The sequence below is a fragment of the Bidens hawaiensis genome, unplaced genomic scaffold, assembly GCF_021521415.1.
Source record: "Bidens hawaiensis isolate Kalapana, Puna unplaced genomic scaffold, B.hawaiensis_p1.1 tig00000369_1, whole genome shotgun sequence".
NCBI classification, from domain to species: domain Eukaryota; kingdom Viridiplantae; phylum Streptophyta; class Magnoliopsida; order Asterales; family Asteraceae; genus Bidens; species Bidens hawaiensis.
The window spans coordinates 2,728,176-2,750,037 of NW_027491028.1; the positions used below are offsets into that span (position 1 = coordinate 2,728,176).

The 21,862-nt window shown below is 42.4% G+C and overlaps 1 protein-coding gene across 2 annotated transcripts; it reads left to right on the top strand.

Annotated features, from left to right (window-relative positions):
* The first annotated feature begins 909 nt into the window (after positions 1–909).
* LOC143623715 (uncharacterized) lies at positions 910–20,658 on the top strand. Of its 2 annotated transcripts, XM_077094559.1 has the most exons (6): positions 910–1,578; positions 4,910–5,097; positions 19,388–19,495; positions 19,572–19,641; positions 19,975–20,073; positions 20,182–20,658. In XM_077094559.1, the coding sequence occupies exons 2-6, from the start codon at positions 5,072–5,074 to the stop codon at positions 20,299–20,301; spliced, it is 423 nt and encodes a 140-aa protein (XP_076950674.1). In that variant the 5' UTR covers positions 910–1,578; positions 4,910–5,071; the 3' UTR covers positions 20,302–20,658. The 2 variants fall into 2 exon arrangements, 1 of the variants encoding a protein (XP_076950674.1); XR_013151950.1 differs by having other exon boundaries at positions 910–1,063; positions 4,981–5,097; positions 19,388–19,641; positions 19,975–20,658.
* The last annotated feature ends 1,204 nt before the right edge of the window (positions 20,659–21,862 follow it).

Here is a 21,862-nt window from a genome sequence, read left to right on the forward strand (position 1 = left end):
ATCATTATCATTTATATAATATTAGATCAAAATATTAATTATACCTTATTATGTATTAGTTTGGTTATTGTTGATGGGCCATATTACCTTTAATTAACTAATAAAGGGTTTCTCCTTGGGTGTATATAAAGAGAGATATATATTAACATCATAACCTAATCACACACACATACAATTTTGTGTGCCCCCTCTCTCCTAAACCAGGTTCCTCTCAAGAACCCTAAATCCATCCTTAACTATACATCCTAAAGGGGAACTCAATCAAGCTGACAACTATGTCGTCTACATCCTTCTCCGATGCAGTTGCTACTCTCCATGTTATGACAGGTACACATATAATTATAGATTTATCATATTATTCATGTTTTCCATTATAACCATGAGGAATTGATCAACATTTAATTTTAAGGTTGAGTTGGGGACTCAACGCAGCACGTGTTTAGTTAGGCACGACCGTGTTGATCAGTTTGTCTTATTGTATTAATTACTCGTTGTCAAATGGAACAGCAGGAGAGAGAACATTGTCGTGTTGACATCTCAACACGGCCGTGGCACTAGTATAAAAAAGGCTTTTAATGACATGCCCACTATGACATGCAGTGATTTACGACTCGCAAATGTGTCTATCATTAAAAAAATGTCATATTTTTCAAAATTTAAATTATTTATGACACACTTTTTTGAGTGTCATTAAATTAATGTCGTAAACTTAAAAACTTAACTTGTTTGTCATATTTGCAAGTCATGTTGAAACCAAATAAAAAAATCAATATACCCGCCCCTTCACACTTAAAATTATTTTCCAAACACAAAACTCCAAAAATAATATACAGCCCACTCAAAAGAGCCTTGCCATCGACCTGCTTCTTCATCACAAACCATCATCTGCTTCTCTACACAATTAAACCACCATAATGTAGCATCATTCAATTTTACAACACCATCTGCCCACTCATCTGTCTAATTTACTTCAGATCTGCGTTTTCTTCATCTGGACCGAACCAGCGGCTAAACAATTTCATTTTCTTTGAAGGATTATTTGCAATAGTTCAACTATTGTGAGGTATGTTCCTTCAATTTTACGTTGTTCTACTTTTAATTTCTGGTTTTATAATCTTCTAGGGTTTCATAATCTTCTAGGGTTTAATCAACTGTGAGTTTTTTAATTTTTTCAAACTGGTTTGACTAGATTATGGTGTAGGGTTGTTATTGTAAATGGTTTGACTACTAAATTTTTATGATGATAGTTTAGGGCTGTTATTGTGAACCACTGACTATGATTTTGGGTCGGCTGGACAAAGCCAAAACGGTTTGTTTTGATAGTTTGAACGAGTTACTTTTTTTCTTTTTCTAAATTGTTAGTTGTTTATTAACTTCTTTGAATTAATAAGATGGTTTCTGTGAAAATATATAAAAACCAATGGATAAATGTTAAAAGTTTGGAAGTGAATTTAGTTTACACGGTTGGTTTTAAATTAGAAATCATTGTTAGCACATCAAATTAGAGAACTGTAGAGATAAATTCTGCCACATATAAAATGAGCTGTAAAAGAAATTCTGAGATTGATGATTTAGAGGGTTGAACAATTTAGTTGTTATTTCTAAAAGTTTAAATTTAATGATAAACCCTTATGTTTTAATTTTCTAAAAGTTTTATAATAACAATAAGTTTTAATTTGATACATGGTGTTGTATTATCTATATAAGTTTCATTTACGTTTAAGGCTTGATTTTGTTTTTTGTTTTTAGTCGTTGTGTCAAACTAGAAACAAATGGTCATCGATAAGTCATGGATTTCGTCTGATAGATTATCATATGCATATGAGGTTGGTGTGGAGGCCTTTTTAGAGTTTGCGCAAAGCAATATTCCAAAATCAAATGTTATACCATGTCCTTATGTAAAATGTATCAATTTGTGTCACCACTCTATCGATAATGTCCGTTATCATTTGTTTGCCCATGGTTTCATCGAAAATTATAAGGTTTGGTCGTTTCAAGGAGAAAAACTTCCTAATAAATCCAGGCCTCCCGACTTTGATTATAATTATACAAGTGATTATAATTATACAAAGGAAATGCTACATGATGCCTTCGCGTATGCTGAAGAAGAACCTGATTCATTGAAGTCACTTCTTGAAGAATGTGATAAGCCACTATATGTAGGGTCGAAGTATAATGCACTTAGTGGATTACTGAAATTCCAACATTTGAAAGGTCAATATGGTTGATCTAATGCTAGTTTTGATGCATTGTTGGGTGCATTAAAAGATGTGTTTCCATTAGATAATGTGATTCCTTGCTCGTTATATGAAGCCAAGAAGTTGCTAAAAGGAGTAGGTCTACAATATGAAAAGATACATGCATGTGAAAACGATTGTGTTCTATTCTGGAAAGAGCATAAGGATGCTTCTCAGTGTCCAAATTGTGGTGCATCCCATTGGAAGAATGATACCAAAAACATTCCTAATAAAGTTTTGTGGTATTTTCCTCCCATCCCTAGATTTGGAAGAATGTTTTCATCACCAGAAATTGCACATGACTTAACTTGGCATGCACGAGGACGGGTCAATAATGGTAAGCTAACTCATCCTCGTGATTCTCCAGCTTGGAAGCTTGTTGACAACACGTGGAAAGAATTCGGAAAAGAAGATCGGAATATTAGATTAGCCTTGTCTGCTGATGGTATTAATCCTCACAAGTCATTAAGTTCCAAGCATAGTTGTTGGCCCGTTATCCTAATAACGTATAATCTACCCTCTTATTTGTGTATGTCAAGAAAATTCATGATGTTGACTCTATTGATATCAGGGCCCTTCCAACCTGGTAACAATATTGATGTCTACTTGGCACCATTGATAGAAGATTTAAAACTCTTGTGGGAAACAGGCATTAAGACATTTGATGCTTATAAAAAAGAGTATTTCAATCTAAGAGCAGTATTACTTTGGACTATAAATGACTTTCCCGCATATGGTAATCTTTCGGTTTGTGTAACCAAAGGTTATCATGCTTGTCCAATATGTTCAGAGAATACTCATTCACAATGGTTGCCAAAGACCATAAAAGTATGCTTTCTTAGCCATAGAAGATTTCTCCCACTTGAGCATCCCTTTCGAAAAAGAAAAAAAGACTTCAACAATCAACAAGAGATGGATGTTATAAAAAACCCATTATCAGGTGAAGAAGTTTACGAGTATCTGACGGGGTTTAAGAATTCATAGGGTAAGAAGAAAAAGTCAAAGAAGGAGTTGTCTAAGAAGGAAACGTTAAAGAAGAAAATAACGAAGAAAAAGTTAAAGAAGAAAATGCCAAAGGAGAAGACGTCAAAGAAGGAAAAAAAATTATCGACGAGAGAACTAAGTTGTGGCATAAAAAATCAATTTTTTTTTAACTTGAATGTTGGAAGAAGCTGCTTGTTCGACATCAGTTAGATGTTATGCACATAGAAAAAAATGTGTGTGAGAGTGTTTATGGGACGTTATTGAACCTACCTCATAAGACAAAGGATGGGTTATTTGCACGACAAGATCTTGAGGAGTTAGGCATTAAGCCTGAATTACAAGCTCAACTGAAAGGAAATCGACTTTTTCTTCCACCGGCATGCTACACTCTAAATGCCATGGAGAAAAAAATATTTTATGATACTTTGTCTAACATAAAAGTGCCTAGTGGGTATTGCTCTAATTTCAAGAATCTTGTGTCAGATGATATTTCAAAGATGAATGGTTTGAAGTCTAATGATTGTCATGTACTGATGCAACAACTTCTTCCCTTTGCAATCAAAGGGGTGCTACCCGAGAAAGTGAGGAAAACAATCATTAGTCTATGTCAATTTTTCAACAAGTTGTGTTGTAAAGTTGTTGATGTTAGTAAGCTAGGAAAATTGCAAAGTGACATCATATTAACCTTGTGTTTATTAGAGAAGTATTTTCCTCCTTCATTTTTCGATGTCATGATTCACTTGATGGTGCATTTAGTTAGAGAGGTGAGGTTATGTGGCCCGGTTCATTTTAGGTGGATGTGTCCATTTGAGAGATACATGAAAACACTGAAAGGGTATGTGCGAAATCATTATCGACCCGAGGGTTGCATTGCAGAATGTTACTTGGTAGAGGAAACATTAGAATTTTGCTCGAACTACTTAAAAAACATGAAATCAATTGGCAATCCCTATGAACGTGTTGAAGAAAGAATCCGAACTGGCAAGCCTTTATCGAAGGCTACATTAGAAGTTGTGGATGCTAAGTTACTTGATCAAGCTCATCTCTATGTATTACGAAACACTGCTGTTGTGGAGCCGTATATAGAGTAAGAAATACATAATATTGTATATTATATATTACTTGCTGCTACTCTATATAAACTATCAAAATTCTTTTAACTTTTATATTTTAGGCAACATATGTTGGAATTGAAGGATGTCAACCCCCGCTGAAATAGTACGTGGTTGCAGAAACAACACACTCGGACTTTTCTTAGTTGGCTTAAGAACGAGGTGTATTTTTAAATAAGTTTGTTAGCAATACGTTAATTTTTTTTAATAATTTTGTTCGAATTACATTAATTCTTTTTCCCATAGGTTGAAAAACGTTTGGCTAATGGGGAAGATATTTGTGACAATGTTCGTTGGTTGGCCAAAGGACCTAGTTTACTCAATCCTCCGCCTACGTATCTGTCTGTGAAAAAAGATGACTGGAAAGTTTTTGTAGCACGACAACTTTCAAAAAAGTGGCAGGTTTGTGAAACTTTTCGTGTGTGTATTTGTTCATAGATCATTAATTATAAAAACATGCATAACACTCCTTAAACTTTCTAATGTTAGAGAAAAGTAAAAAAGCCAAAGAAGTACGTGCAAAAAATATATACAACCATCGTTTAAGCAGGAAGGGATATGCCGGACTCACTGAAGAGATTGTATGTATTAAAATAATATAATATTTTACTTGTATTTGTGTATGTTAATCCACTTCTATTGTTTAGAAGAAAGAGACCGGAAAGGAGGAAGAGGAGATTGATAGGTCGTTGTTGTGGAAAAAAGCAATAGAACGAAAAACTGGAGGTTTCGACTCTAATGTCCAAGAAACTGTTAATAAAATTGTAAGTTTCTCTATTTTGTCTCAATAACTATAATTGTGTGTTTGCAGATGGTTATAAACAAACACGCGCCCTGGTCAGTTTGTTAACAGCGCGCGGGCTGCCAGCGCGCAGACCAGCACGCTCAGGCTGCCAGCGCGCGCAGACCAGCGCGTGCGGGCTTCCCACAGCACGCTGGCAGACCAGCATGCGCGGGCTGACCACAGCGCGCGGGCGGACCAGCACGCGCGGGCTGCTAGCGCGCGCAGACCAAAGCGCGGTCTGCCAGCGCACGCAGACCAGCGCGTGCAGGCTGCCAGCGCGCGCAGACTAGCACAACATTTTTTTACGTGTGCAATAATATTTTTTTATCTCAATTATAGGATAAGCTAAAAGAGTCTGGAAGTGATGTAGATGATACATATGGCCAACATGATGTGCTTACGCAGGCCCTTGGTACTAAGGAACAACGTGGGCATGTACGTGGAATGGGTAAATTTGTTATGCCACGCCAATATTTTTTCTTACCAAAGACGATTAAGCATTACATGGACACAGAGAAGAAGACAACGGATCAACAATTCGTTAAACTTGAAGATGATGTAGAGAAGTTGAAAAGGGGTATGAATATTAATAATGCTTCTGAAGAAACGTGGATCTACTCACTGGCAGACGATCTACTTTCCTCGGGTGTGATTATGCTACTTCACCGATGATTCTCTGGGATCTGGATTCTTCCACCTACAAAATGAACAGCACCGTAAACTTACCCCTCATAAAGGGACAGAGGGGTCCTCATTGGGGTAACCCTCCGGTGTGAGAATAAGAGTTTGTAGGAGAAGATAATAATCTGAGAGTAAGGAAATTGGAGTGTATTGCTTAATATAGCTGAATACTGTGTGATAGGGCCTGTCTCTCCTTGTGGAGTTGATGTGGTATTTATAGTGCTAGGGTTTCCAATGATTGGGCTCAGACCCAATTAGGGCCTTGTTGGCCTCCTCCTATTGCTTCGCGCCACGTGTCCTTGGGACACCTGGTGCTTTTTTATTGATTAATTGCACATGGGTTTTGCTGAGTTGTCCACCTTTCATTGGCAGCTGTCAACATCAGCATATTCTTATTCCTTAAAAAATACCTTCTGGAAGGTTGTCTGACGTGCACAATCAAGGTTGCCCTAATCCTGATTTGGATAAGGACGAGGTTGATTATGTGCATGTGTGATACGCGCCTATCCTGAGGATGCGCGAGGTCTTCTCTTTATTCTCACGCGCAAATGTTTCATGCGCAGATGTGATATGCACAAGCATGTGATATGCGCCATGCGCAGATGTGATATGCGTGAGCATATATGGTGCGTGAGCATGTGATACGCGTGAGCATATGTGATGCGTGAGCATATGTGATGCCTGAGCATATGTGATGCATGAGCATATGTGATGCCTGAGCATGTGATGCATGAGCATATGTGATATGCGTGAGCATATGTTATATGCGCCATGCGCATAGGTTTTGGCTTTGTGCCTTCATAATGTCTTGATTTCAAGCCTCTTGTCTATATCTTGTGGGTTGACCCGCCTCGCTCGGTGTTGAGGCGGGTACATACCTCTTCAAGCCCCCCCAGTCTAATGTGTGTCTTGTCTCGTGCGAGCGAGGTAAGATAGATATTAGACTTAATAGTTTGCTCTTTTAATAGGGTTTGTCTTTTCTTCTTATTACTTATCGGTGCGCAAAATTCTATCCTTTTAGTTGAAAACGAATCGTCCCTGACGTGTCAGACTTTTCGTGTGCTTTAGGTGCTACAGTTGCCTTTCATGTCCCCTCACATAGTGTCAGGAACACGTGTCGCGCTCGCGTTGGTCCGTACCTGCGAGTGGTGGCGCGTGAACTCTGGCAGCACATGTATCGTTTCCTTTCGTGTCCCCTCACACAGTGTCAGGGATACGTGTCGCGCTCGCGTTGGCTTACACTTGCGAGTGGAGGCGCGTGAAGTCCGATCAGTACCAAATTTTCTCTCTCCTGGGCCTATAAAAGCAAGCCCTTAGAGTTTTTATCCTTCATCTTCCTTGTTGTTTATTCAATGCTTTCCTTTCTTTCATTCTATTCCGATTACCTGTCTTCTGCTTCGAGATCTGTGTTCTTCAGAAGCATCCTTTGTCTGATTTTATAGTTGTATGTCTGATAGCTCAGACAACACAATCTCCCCCATCCATCGCCGTGTGAAATCGTTAGTGATGTCTACGTTGAAGAAGACCGGCAAGGGGAAGAGGGCTGCTGAGGCCTCATCGGAGGATGTAGGGAAGACCAAGGCAGTGAAGAAGTGGGATGAGATCCCCTGCAAACTGAGGCAGGCCGATTTTGACAGCCTTATCGCCTCTCGGGGTTTTCTCCCTGAGTATGGCTGCATGCTGCCGGCGGCCGGGCAAACGGCGGCGGACCCGCCCACCGGCTATATATCCCTTTATTACCATTTTTTCACCCACTGCAACCTTCGTCTCCCGATGACAAGGTTTGTGGGTGCGCTGCTTAAGTTTTATGGGATTCATATATCCCAAGTCCATCCGTTTGGACTCGTGCGCATGACTCACTTTGAGTTCATGTGCAAATCTCAGCGCGAGGAGCCCACCCCTCGGCGCTTTCAGTTTTTTTATAAGCCCAAGATCCAAGATTCTTGGTTCTCATTTATTCCTCGCAGTCAGAAAGTCAAGTGCTGCACTGTTTCATTCAAGAGCCTTCATGACTGGTCTGAGAGATTTTTCTATATCAGGGCTGGTGTGATCCCCATCCGCATGACCATGCGCGCGATCTCTTCTGCGCCTGCGGATGTGGGTGTCTTCAAGAACCCAACTGGCGCCTGGGTAAAAAAGTTGACTGCCGAACCATACCCCGCCAAGAACATTTGCGAGGAGGCGCTGGTGGGGGTTGGTATGAGCAGGAGGTGGGCCGACAGCGCGACTGAGCCCGTTATCCAAGTTGACGGCTTGTGTAAGTTAATCTCATTGCATTACTTCTGCGCGAATATAATTCGTTTTGCTGATATCATTTGACTTGTTTTGTGCAGTCAGCAAGGAGTATGTCCACGCCGCCTATGATGAGCATATGGAGGGTGGCTCCGTCGCGCTGGGCGCTGGGGAGGCTGGCTTCCCCGATCGCTTCGATGACATGTTCATCCCTGTTGATCTGGGTTTTCTCTTTGACAGCGATGCGCCTGGTAAGCCTTTGTACTTATGCTTATGCCTTTATAATACCAGATTTGGCTAACCTTTCTGTTGCGTGTATTGTAGACGCGCTTGAGAACTACGAGCTGGAGTTCGCGGATGAGGAGGAGGAGGAGGAGGCTGAGGTGCCCCAACTAAAGCGTAAGGCTAAAGGGAAAACTGGCGCAGGGGCCAGTAAGAAACAGAAGAAAGATGATGCCCCTGTTGTTCAGGATCCTCCTACTCAGGCGAAGGGACTTGAGAAAACCCAGGGGTTTACCACCAAGTTTTCCTTGTCTTCCCTGCCTCAAAAAGTGGGCAGACCTCCTGTCCACACGAGGTATGGTGCCACTACCTCCTCCCTTCGCGCGGCGGAAAAGGGAAGCGGCGTTGCGCCTGCCGTTTCCTCTTCGACAGGTATACTTTGCTTATCCTTTATGGTTCTATGAGCGCGATTCTGATAGAATTACTAATGAATCTTTGCTCACTCAAATGTTTGTAGAGCCGGTGACCTTGGTGGATCAACCTCAAGCGCAACAAGGTGCCGAGGCTTCGCCGGAGGTCGCTTCAAAGTCCCCTGTTTTACCCTCAAAGGGGAGAATGGACTTCATGGCGATGTTTAACTCGCGAACGGCGTTGCGCCAAGGTATGTATTGCACTTTAATTTTCTGACTTTTTTCTTCTAGATCAAGTCATGAACCATTTCTTTTTGTTGATTTTTTCATAGGAGTCATAGCTGGCGTACAAGCTGCTGGCGGCACTCCTGGCGCCGGTGCCAGCGCCGTTGGTTCTGCTCCTGCTCCTGCAAGCACTGAATCTCCCCTCATCGGGATTACTAAGGAACAGGAGGCCGTTTTACGCGCCGACCTGGCGGCGTCGAGACCTCCCTCACCTCCTCCTGCGCACAGCCCTCCTCGCGAGACTGATTTTGGTTCTAGGTCGCAGGAGAAAAGGCCTGTTTCAGAGGAGGATGAGGAGGTTCAAGTTGAAGACTCCGACGGCGGCCGCGCCAGCCCTGCAGCGCCACGAGATTTCGCGGCGCAGTCTTCTCGTGGGGCTGGCGCTGACTTTTCTGCTTCATCCCCGCAGGTATAGGTTCGTTTTGCTCCGCTGCGCGGACTTCCATATTAGTGTTTTGATGACTTAGATCATTACTTTGTGTTTGCAGGAAGCCGATCACATTTACCGCCCGAGATGGAATATTACTGAGGACAGCTCATTTCAATCCATGGGTGTGTGTGAGGACTTCTGGGCTCATTCTGTGCCTCCAGCTGAAAGGAGGTTTCAGGAGGACCGCGCTCGCGATGACTTGCTCAACGATCATCTGTTTGCTGGGTCGGCTTTCTTTGCTGCCTCCCAAGAGCTTCGCTATGATTACGTAAAGGTACGTGATGCTCTTGCGGAAGCCAAGCAAGAGGCTAAAGTGTCTGCTTGGCATCTTTCTGATGCTCAAGAGAGAGCTGAGAAACTCCAAGCAGAGCTCAGCGAGAACAGAGCAAGTGCCAACACCGCCTTCGTGAAGCGCGGGCATGAGCTACAGGCTGCGCGGGAGAAGCTACAGGCGGCCGAGGCGGACGCGGCCAAGTACGCGCGTAGAGTGCGCGACTTGGAGCTGGACGCGGAGGCGCGTGACCAAGCTCTTGTCCAGTCTATAACTGACAAATCATCATTGGAGAGTGAGGTTGCGCGCCTGAAGAAGGAGCTGGCGGCCGCGCGGGCCGAGAAAGATGAAGCCTTGGCGACGGCAGCGTCTAGCCAGGAAGCACTCGATGTTGCGCGAGCGGAAAAGGAAGAAGCCTTGGCGGCAGCAGCGTCCGACAAAGAGGAGCTGAAACAGACCAAGGAAACTGTTGAGTTGTTAAACTCTCAGATTCCTGCCCTCGAGATGACTGTTTCTTCTCTCGCGCAGGATCGCCAATGGCTAGCCTCACAGGGTATGACTCGTTGCGCTTACGCGATGAAATATTCAGACGAGTTTCAGGCCCTTGTGATGGATTGCAACGCTGCCTCGCGCTTGGTGGGTCGAGCTGAAGGGTTCAAGGATGGTTGTGAATATAGCGCACTGAAGAAGAACCCATCCGACTACCTTTACCAGCTCGACGTTGTCTTCGCGGATATGGCCGAGATGGGGGAGAAGTATTTGAATACTCCCATTCCCATCCTTGGGCAGGTATTTTAACCTTAATGAGATTACCTTGACTTATTTTCCAAGTCTTTTTGTACTCATATTTTTCCTTATGATTTGCAGATATCTGCGCTTGCTGACCAGCCCGATCTCGGCGCGCTAAAGAAATTACTTGACGAGTGCGAAGGGGCTGGTGGCGGCGATGATGGCGCGGGGAATGCTGCCCCTGCTAGCGGCTCTGGCGTGGCCAAAGGATCCGCTCCTGACACTATTGTGATAGAAGACTCCATTCAGGACGAACAACTTGACTATGGTCAGTTTGGAGATGACGAGGAGCAGGCTGCGCCAGATGCTGAGGGCGGTGATGAGGACGATGAAGAGGCTGACGTCGACGTGAAGAATTGAGAAGCCCTTCATGTTTTTTTTTTATTTGTAGTTTGTATCTCCTCATCTTGTAAACTTGTAAATTTCAATGCTTTGGAATGAAATTTTGTTTTTCCCTTATTCGCATCTTGCGCATTCCCCATTCATCTCTTTATGTTGCATGTTTGCTTGTTGAATATAAGATATGCTTGCACGTTGAAATAAGAACAAGGTTGTAAGGAAATTATAATACTTAATCCATGTCATATTGTAAGTGATTTTGCCATATCTTGATTATGTTGACACGTGCCTTGGCGTCTCATTATTCCTCTTTTGCGCGATGTTATCGCGCATTTATTATAGGGAATTATGAGTTTTTTAGCCTTTACGTGTCAGTATGTGTTACTCAGATATCCATTATAAATTTATGCGCGACCTCGACCTGAGACCTTAACAACTATGTTTTGGCATTTGCTTTGCCTTAGTTGTGCTTAGGTATTTTTATGGTCAGGCTGCGCAGCATGTAGGATGGATGTTGTGAGTGATTTGAGCTAAGGCTCACATTATTGGGCTAAGGCTCTGAGCTAAGGCTCATATTATTGGGCTAAGGCCCTGACGTTTTAGAGTTAAGACTCGTTAACGCGTTTTTGAGCTTGAAGCTCGCGCATGTATGTTTTACTTCGTTTTATTTTGTTTTGATGTCAATACAATGTTGTCATATTCCTCAAAATTAATAAAGGGAAGTGTGAAACATGTATGCAAAAGGTAATAGAATCCACATTAAGAGAAGATAGCGCGTATGATTATTCATAATGGCTTAAAAAGCCTTGATTACAAACTTGACATTTTTTACATGAAACATTTTCTAAGCTGTGCCGCGTTCCATGCGCGCGGGATCTTCTTTCCATTCAAATCTTTTAAAACGTACGCGCCTTTTCCCAATTCTTCCGAGACTTGATAAGGTCCCTCCCAATTGGGGGACATTTTTCCCGGGGGTATCGCGCGGCTAGCTTCATTGTTTCGAAGGACAAAATCATTTTTCCTGAAGTGGCATTCTTTCACGCGCTGGTTGTAATATTTTTCCAGTTTTTTCTTGTATTTGGCTTCACTGATGATAGCCGCCTCTCTGCGCCCTTCAAGCAAGTTGAGATCCAACCTCCTTTCGCGCTCGTTATCAATCTTGTTCATCATGAGCACTCTATGGGATGGGCATCCAATTTCTGCTGGAATCATTGCCTCCGTTCCATAGGTTAGGCTGAACGGGGATTCGCCATTGCTGGTTTTGCTTAATGTCCTGTGCGCCCACAGGACATTAGGTAGCTCTTCGACCCAAGAATGTGATTCTCCCTCCAACCTTTTCTTCAGCCCATTTAACAAGCTTTGGTTCGCGCGCTCAACTTGGCCATTCCCCTGAGGGTGGTATACTGAAGTGAAAATTTGGTTGATGCGCAATTCCTTGAGCCAGCTGGATATCTTCTTGTCAGTGAATTGTTTGCCATTGTCGCTCACAATTTCCATGGGCAAGCCAAAACGGCATATGATGTGGCTCCAAATAAACTGCTTCATCGCTTCGGCTGTGATTTTTGCTAATGGCTTGGCTTCGACCCATTTTGTGAAATAGTCTACTGCCACTACCAAAAATTTTACTCGCCCTTGCGCTTGCGGTAGGGGACCCACAATGTCGATTGCCCATTTGTGGAAAGGCCATGCGGAGGTCACCGGAATCAAATTGTTCTTTGGCCGCATGGTGTTTGGCGCATAGCTCTGACATGCTTTGCATTTTTTGATCTCTTTTAGAGCGTCCAAGTACATGCCTGGCCAATAGTAACCTGCGCTCATTGCCTTGGCAACCACCATGCGCGGGCCAGCATGTATTCCACAGATTCCTTCGTGTATCTCTCTGATCACATAGCTTGCTACCTCAGCATTTAGGCATTTCATGAGCGGTCCAAGATAAGAGCGTCGATATAATGTACCATCAAGCAGTTCATAGTTATGCGACTTGTGTCTTATCTTCCTCGCCTGTGCGCGATTGTCCGGTACCTTTCCCTCCTTCAAGAATTCCATTATTGGAGTTATCCATGATGAAGGGGTTGTATGAGTTACAAGGACAGACTTCGCTACCACCGACGGGTTGCTCATTACTTCTACCCTGACATCTTTGCCAAAGTGATCGAAGCTGGTTGATGCCATCTTACTCAGCGCGTCGGCAGATTTGTTTTCACTGCGCGAAATATGAATGATTCTGAAGAAGTCAAATTGCTCGATGAGTTTTTTCGCCTGCTCTAGATACAGAGGCATGGTGTTCTCCTTGGCATCATAAAGGCCATTGACCTGTGCTGCTACCAAGTATGAATCAACATGGGCCTCTAGCTTTTTAACTCCAAATTTGTGCGCGATGCGCAGGCCAGCCAGCAGGGCTTCATACTCAGCTTCATTGTTGGTGCTCTTGAAGTCCAACCTGATGGCGTAAGTATATTCTTGATTCTCTGGATCCACCAGTTTGAGGCCTGCGCCGGATCCTTCGTTGTTTGAAGCTCCGTCAGTGAATAATCTCCAAACATTTTCTTCATCATTGGCTCGCGGAGGGTCTACCTCGCGCTGAGCCTCTTCAATTTTTCCCTCGGGGATTTCTGCGATGAAATCAGCTAAGACTTGTCCCTTTATTGCTGGACGGGGCTTATAGGCGATCGTGTGCTCTCCTAATTCCAGCGCCCATTTTGTCAGCCTTCCTGAGAGCGCGGGACGCCGCGAGACTTGCTGGATGTTGTAACCAGTCAGAACTTCAATAGGATGACCATTGAAATATCTATGAAGCTTGCGCGACGCGTGTGTTAGTGACAGAACTAACTTTTCCATGATGGAGTAGCGCGTCTCAGGGTCTGTCAGCACCCGACTCACATAGTATATTGGCGTTTGGATTCCCTTGTGATCCACCAACAATACTGCGCCGATGGCGCGCTCTCCTGCTGATAGGTACAATGTCAAAATTTCACCAGGAAGTGGAGCTGTGAGCGCGGGCAGATTTATCAAACATTCTTTTATCTCACTGAAAGCTTGCTCGGCCTCAGGAGTCCATTTGAATTGGCTTTTCTTTAAGCAATTTCTCAATGTGTTGACAAATGGGGTAGATTTGCTTGCATGGTTCGCTAGGAACCTGTTGATTGATACCAATCTACCATTCAGCTTCTGGACTTCTTTCATGGTGGATGGCGAGGGCATGTCAAGGATGGCCTCCACCTTTTCTGGGTTCACCTTGAAACCATCCTTGGTGACCATTACACCTAGAAATTTTCCCTCTTGTACGCCGAAAGTGCATTTGCTCGGATTGAGCTTCATGTTAACTTCCTTTAGGCGCCCGAGGGTTTCTTCGATGTCTTTGAGCATTTGTTTTTCCTCCCTGCTTTTGATCACCAAATCATCCACGTAGACTTCTAGGTTTCTTCCAATTTGCTCGTTGAAAACAGCATCCATAAGTCTTTGGTAGGTGGCTCCCGCATTCTTCAAACCAAAGGGCATTTTTATGTAACAAAAAACACCCTTGTCGGTTCTGAAGGCGGTCTTGTCCTCGTCTTGTGGTGCCATTTGAATCTGGTGATAGCCCTTGTAGGCATCCAGGAAACATTTGAGCTTGAATGGCGCCACGGAGTCCACCTTTGCGTCGATGTTTGGGAGGGGGTAACAATCTTTTGGGCATGCTTTGTTGAGGTCCTTGAAGTCAATGCACATCCTCCACGACCCGTTACTTTTCTTTACCATCACAGGATTGGCTACCCATGTCTGGTATCGTATCGGGCGGATGATGTTTGCGCGCAGTAGATCCTCAACCTGCTCATTCATGGCCTTCGCCTTCTCATCCCCCATGACTCTCTTCTTTTGAACAATTGGCTCTACAGACTTGAACGTGTTGAGAGAATGTTGCGCCAGGTCTCGCGGAACCCCAGTCATATCAGAGTGTTGCCAAGCGAAGACCGACATATATGCTGTGAGCAATCTTTTCATTCTCATCCTCGTGTCGTCTGATATCGTAGCGCCAATTGTGATTGTTTGCTCCGGGAATTTTGGGTTGAGAATCCATTCCTCTGGCGCGTTGTCTGCCATTGGAAGTTTCATTCTCCCTTCCCGCGGAGTACTTGTCACAGCACACAAATGATCTCGGTATACAAAAGTTACACCTGTTGGTGTTGGGAACCCCAACGCGCCGTGCGCTGGCGACGGTATGGCGTTGAATTGGGCAATCGTTCCCCTACCCAAGATCATATTGTGGCATGAAGTGGTGGGCAAGACCAAGAAGTTGACAACTTCGGCTCGCTTGTGTTTCTCATCCCCCATGGTTAGTTCAAATTGTATTTGACCTAGGGGATGAATGATTTCATTTGAAACACCAGAGATTGGTGCATTCACAATTTCAAGCCTTGCTTGGTCTGCCGGATCCAGTTTTCTGAAACATTGCTCATACATGATGTCTGATTCGCTGCCAGTGTCCACCAGGACTTTTGACACTTCATAATGAGCAATGTGTGTAGTGATGACAAGAGGACTGCTGATAGAAGGGCCTCCCCTGATTCTTGGGAAGATTACTTGTTGCTCGCGCCAATCTCCTTGGATTTGTGCGCTTCTCTTTCTTGATCTTTGCCCTTGATTTCCCCCCTCGGCTACACAGATTCTTTTGAACTTTTTGCTGGCAGAGGCTCCTTCTGGTTGTTCATTTTCTGGTCTTGAGTTTTTCACCAGGTGAGTCAGCTTGCCTGATTTCACATCTTTTTCAATTGCATCCTTCAAGTGGTGGCATGCATCAGTGTTGTGTCCTGTGGACTTGTGAAACTCACAGTACTTGCCACTGTTTGATGGTCCCTTGTAGTGTAGTGGCTTGGGGCTTTTGAACTGGACATTCTCAGTGCTCAACACTTGTGAAGGCGTTTTAGTGAGGGGGGTCCAAATTCTTGGCAGAGGTCTGTTAGGATCTCTGCCGCCTTCCCTCTTGTCACCCTCCCCGCGATTAAGACCGTCTTTTTGGGGCTGGGGTGAGCTTGGTTGCGCCTGCTTTTCTGCGGAAGAAAAACTGGTTTGTTGCAACCTGGACCATACAGAGTTCTGTTTGCCCCTTCTTTTGTTGTTGCGCGATGCCTCTGCTTGATGCCCTCTTTCTCTCGCTCTATCTTGGGCAATTTGTTTTTCATTTCTCGCGAAGACTCGCGATGCTTCCATTAGGTTGGCCCAAGTGGTTGGCATGCCATCTCTGCTCACGAGAGCTCGGCGGAGCTGATCACTACGCGCGCCTTGTATAAAGGCCACGCGCAATAGTTGCTCAGTGATACCTCCGATTGCCAGAGACTCCTGATTGAAACGAGTTATGTAGTCTTCAATCGTTTCATCATTCCTGCGCACGCAGTGCATGATGTCATCAGGGTCGCGCGTGTGTCTGCGCTGCTGTACGAAGTGAGCTTGGAACTTTTCCAATAGTTCCTCGAACCCATCGATTTGCCCAGTGGGCAAGCTTTCGAACCAGACACGCGCCGCGCCCGTGAGGCAGCGAGCAAACATGTGACACCATGTTGGCATCGTCCAGCTTTCTAGGTTTCCAGTGTTGTAAAAACCTTGTAAGAAATCGTCTGGATCTGTTGTGCCGTCATATTTGCCCAAACCACTTGGCATCTTGGTTTTGTGCTGAATGGGGGCCTTCGCGATGCGCTCAGTGAATTTTGAATGTTTCACCAAGATGGCTGGCCTGTACGGTGTGGTTACATCCACTTGCCCTCTCACTGGTGGGCTGTATGGTGTGTGCAGATCCAGATCGGCTTTGGCTCCAGGCGCCATGGTCATGTGCGCGCGGAGCTGTGAGCCTCCTGCATGAGTATCTCGCGTCCTCCTCATGCTGTGCACTTCTTCATCACTAAACTCAGCTTGTTCAGTGTGAACAGAGTGACCCTCTTCCGGCGCGCGCCCCCTTCTTGTTCCATGAACGGTTTGCTTATCAAACGCTAGCCTTTGTGTTAAGTCGGCTAACTTTTTGTGTTTGACCATCTCATTGTACTTGTCCATTAGACGTCGTTGCTCGTTTATGAGCCATTCTTTAGGGTCATTGGTTTCATCTTCTGGACCCATTGGCCCTTTTTGTTTCGCGCCGGTAAGATTTTGGAACGTGAGATCGTCTGGAGGAGTTTCAGTCTGGCCATGAGGAGTTGTGATGAAGGGATGGTTACTGGTGGTGCGCGTAGAATCACGCGGCACCCTCAGAAACTGCTGTCCCTCATTAACATCCTCACGTTCAATATCCTCCAGAACTTGATCGCTGTTACGAACACCAGAAGCCATGGTGAAAAATTTTTTTTTTTAGAGATCTGATGAGATTTTGTTGCCGTTGTAACAGGTGATGGCGCCAATGAAGAAACGTGGATCGACTCACTGGTAGACGATCTACTTTCCTCGGGTGTGATTATGCTACTTCACCGATGATTCTCTGGGATCTGGATTCTTCCACCTACAAAATGAACAGCACCGTAAACTTACCCCTCAGAAAGGGACAGAGGGGTCCTCTTTGGGGTAACCCTCCGGTGTGAGAATAAGAGTTTGTAGGAAAAGATAATAATCTGAGAGTAAGGAAATTGGAGTGTATTGCTTAATATAGCTGAATACTGTGTGATAGGGCCTGTCTCTCCTTGTGGAGTTGATGTTGTATTTATAGTGCTAGGGTTTCCAATGATTGGGCTCAGACCCAATTAGGGCCTTGTTGGCCTCCTCCTATTGCTTCGCGCCACGTGTCCTTGGGACACCTGGTGCGTTTTCATTGATTAATTGCACATGGGTTTTGCTGAGTTGTCCACCTTTCATTTGCAGCTGTCAACATCAGCATATTCTTATTCCTTAAAAAGATACCTTCTGGAAGGTTGTCTGACGTGCACAATCAAGGTTGCCCTAATCCTGATTTGGATATGGACGAGGTTGATTATGTGCATGTGTGATACGCGCCTATCCTGAGGATGCGCGAGGTCTTCTCTTTATTCTCACTCGCAGATGTTTCATGCGCAGATGTGATATGCACAAGCATGTGATATGCGCCACGCGCAGATGTGATATGCGTGAGCATATATGGTGCGTGAGCATGTGATACGCGTGAGCATATGTGATGCGTGAGCATATGTGATGCCTGAGCATATGTGATGCATGAGCATATGTGATGTCTGAGCATGTGATGCATGAGCATATGTGATATGCGTGAGCATATGTTATATGCGCCATGCGCATAGGTTTTGGCTTTGTGCCTTCATAATGTCTTGATTTCAAGCATCTTGTCTATATCTTGTGGGTTGACCCGCCTCGCTCGGTGTTGAGGCGGGTACATACCTCTTCAGCTTCCGAAGCTGAAAGTTGTCAAATGTGGGGCAATGAAGACTTTGATGACGAACTACCTGAAGAACCATGTGTAAGTCTTTATCATTTTTAAGTAATATATCATTGCAAGTCTTGATTACAACTAACATCCTATATATATATATATATATTTGTAGGATACGAGGTGTTATCTTGCGGTTGAGGTTACTACAAATATAGTCGCCATAGGAACTATAATGATGGAAACAAGTGAGAACATTCAAGTTATGTTGGAATGTAGTTTGAAAGGAGAACCTACACTACCAATTCCGCTAGAAGAAGAGTTCATTTTCAAAGTCAAAGATGGAGTAGGACACATACTAAGTTGGCCAAGACAACTTGTCATTCGATTCTCGGACTTGGTAATATCATTTACATAGATTTAATGCATATGTACATGAGGTCTAATTTAAATTATATATTTATATTTTTGTAGAATAAAGCGGTGAGGAAACCATCTGCAATGCCATTACATGAAATCGAAAGTAAGAATTTCAAAAAACGGTTACGAGAACCTGATGAGGAAAAAGAAAAAAATAGTGGAAAAGAAAAGGAGACAAGTAAAGCAATAAAAATTCATAAAGAAAAAAACAAAACACCGGAGCCTAGTGAGGAAAATGAAAATCATAAAGGAAAGGGAAAGAATACAAGAAAAGATAAAGAGACTTTTCGAAAAAGAAAGACGAGAGCACAACGAAAGACAATAGTGAGAATTGAGAAAAGTCCTATATTGACAATGGCTGCACTTGTGGCTGATGGACAACTTGCAAAGGTTGATTCCATAAAACTTCAGAGTGACGATGATTGTTTTGGGTACGAGAGTTACACGTACCTAAGTATGGAAGATTTTGAAGATGTTTTTACACTGGGCTGGCTGAGTGGTTCTGTTGTTACTTCATATATGATGTAAGTGAATAATTTAATGTAAAAAACTGTATTTGATTGAAGCACAATTTAGTTAATCAATTTACTTTTTGTATATTATAAACAGGTACTTGTACGAGCAACTCAAGAATGGGCTGATTCCAAATCATGGAATTTGTTTTGTGACCGTGAGTGCAACCATGACTGATGATCGTAAAGCTAGAGCCAAACATATTGAAGATTCAAGTAAATTAATTGCAGATCGGCTGACTAAAAGAAACAAAAATGACATCGTCATTGTGCCCTATAATCCCGGGTTTGAATTCTCATTTAAATAACTGTTCGTTAATAACTTAAGGCTAAGTTGTTTGGCTTTATTTTTGTTCGATTATTGTAGAAATCACTGGGTGTTAGCTGTATTAGACATGAATACTACTACTTGTTATAATTTTGATTCCTTAAGGCCTATTGATGTCAATCCGCAGCTGAAGCAAATTATCGACGTGTAAGTAATACAAATTAGAGATTAGATATTATATTCTTTGATATAATACGCTGCAAATTTCATGATCTACTTGTAGGGCAATGGTATTGTACACTGTAAAAATGGGATCTGACATGCGGGTCAAAGTCAACTGGGTCTACAACAAGGTGAGCACTTAATTCCTTATTGAAATTGCCTTTTTAAAAGATCATTTTTGACAATGGTGACTAAATATAATATGTGTTGGATTGTGCGCGCAAACTGACCAGCACGCGCTGTCCAGCACGCGCTGAAGTTGAATTCTTATATTGTTATATATATCAAGCATTTTATGAAATACTATTCAAGACACTTAAGATTATAAAAGTCAAACAAGCCTAAATCGTGAAACCGACCCGTTACTAGCTGGTCATGAACACCGCTAGCTACTATATTCTTGTTTATAAATCACTAGAATCTTAATTATAGGGTTCAATATTTTCCTATTTGTAACTGTGTAGTGTCCAACTCAGCCGGGAAGTACTGAGTGTGGTTATTATGTCTTAAACTTCATGAAGGAGATCATCCATGAAGGACTTGACATACTCATCAAGAAGAATGTAAGTGTAGTTTATTTGTTCTTTTATGTTTGTAATTTGTATTGGTTTGTAGTTTTGACTCAATTCATTTTGACTGGTAATGTTATCTTTTATTAATTTTCTTCTTAGGTCGGGGGAGACAAAGAGGAATACACGGATGCGGATTTTGATGCAGTTCGGGAAGAATGGTCGGGTTATGCGGCACAGTTTATTTTCGGTAGTGATGCATGTATTTATATTGACTATTAACCAATATTTTTGATAACTTGGGAATATTTGTAATATTTTGACATACGATGTCTAATTATGAAATGAAATGAATACTTTTGTTCTATAATGGTGTCTTTAATATAAAAATTAGTAATTATGTATAAAAAAAATTTAAATTCAAATTATACGATGACACGCATTAGTGTTGGTCGTAAACTGGTGTCATAAATGCAATTAATGAAAGCGTGTCATACATGCGCGTCATCAATGCGTGTCACAAATGTTTGTCATTAATGCGTGTCATTAAATATGACACGCGGGTGCATGTCATTTTTCGTTTATGACTAGGCCATTAACTACATGCATTTGCATGTCATCTGTACCATTTAATGACACTCAACGCGTGTCGTGAAAAGCATTTTTTCTAGTAGTGTGGCGAGCCTAGAAGTGTCAATTTGTGTCTTTTCTCTTATACTTTCAACATGGGCCATGTTGAACTTCAGAACCTTCCATGTGGTGTATTAAGGTTGATATGGTCATGTTGTGACTTCCTGAATTTTGTTTTCTTTTTTTTTCCGTATGTTCTTGACATGGCCAAGCATTGATTCACTATGGGGTGTGTTAAGTTTGTTTTCACTGTTTTTCTTTGTATGTCAACTCATTTTATTCTTTAACGTTATATTTACCTAGAGATATAATTATAAACATCAGTGATTATTTATGCTAATATAATTGTCGATGTTACGATTATTTAAAGATATTTTAGTGCTGAAAAGATGTATAAATTATTAAACATAAGTAGAATATTGATTTCCAGTTTATAAATTAAGAGAAATTTAATGTCTTAACAAGTTTGCTAAAACCGGAATGCGTTATTAAAAAGAGAACAAAAAAAAAAGGAACAAACTCAAACAAACTCCTATAGAACACAAGCTAGTGGCGTTTGAGCCGATTCCCTTTTTTTTACATTTCCCCTAATAATCATCTCCTATATACCATTATCTCCTATATACCATTGCACATTCACACCAAAAAAGAGTTAAAACATATAAACCTCATACAACCCAGATAAATCATCTATTTCTTTTTCAATCTGTTGTTCGGGCAGATAAACCATCATAGAGCTGAGCTCATTAGGTTGGGCCATGTCTAAATCACAATCGTCTAGAGGTGTGCCCTTGTACGAGACACATTAGATAGGAATTATAGCAATCAAAACATGAGCAACCAAACTCGAGTGAGATCTGAAATTCACAAGTTGTTCAACAAAATATCAAACTATATGCAAACCATTTGATACGCAATCTTGAATGAATTAAACTTAATAAAATGGAGTTATTGCAAAAAACACGTATTCAATGAACATTCATAGAAAAATTCACAGTATTAACATGATTAAGGCTAGTAATGGAGTTTTGAAAGTGTAAGAAGCTCATGAATTTGTTGTTTGTTCGTTATAATTTTGTTCTCCTCATTTCTTTTGCATTTAAAAACCCATAAAAGAAAAATGAAGAAAAAAGAGACGCAATAGTCAACAAATAGTACATTTAGAGATAGATATAATCTCAAGCATGATTATGTTTCTTTATCGTATATCAAT

What these genes read in the sequence shown, in the direction of transcription:
- LOC143623715 (XM_077094559.1), top strand. Translation starts at nt 5,072, where the DNA reads ATGTCCAAGAAACTGTTAATAAAATT. An exon ending in TCAACTGGGTCTACAACAAG is followed by an intron (nt 19,642 to 19,974) that starts GTGAGCACTTAA and finishes GTAACTGTGTAG; the next exon opens with TGTCCAACTCAGCCGGGAAG. An exon ending in ACATACTCATCAAGAAGAAT is followed by an intron (nt 20,074 to 20,181) that starts GTAAGTGTAGTT and finishes TTTTCTTCTTAG; the next exon opens with GTCGGGGGAGACAAAGAGGA.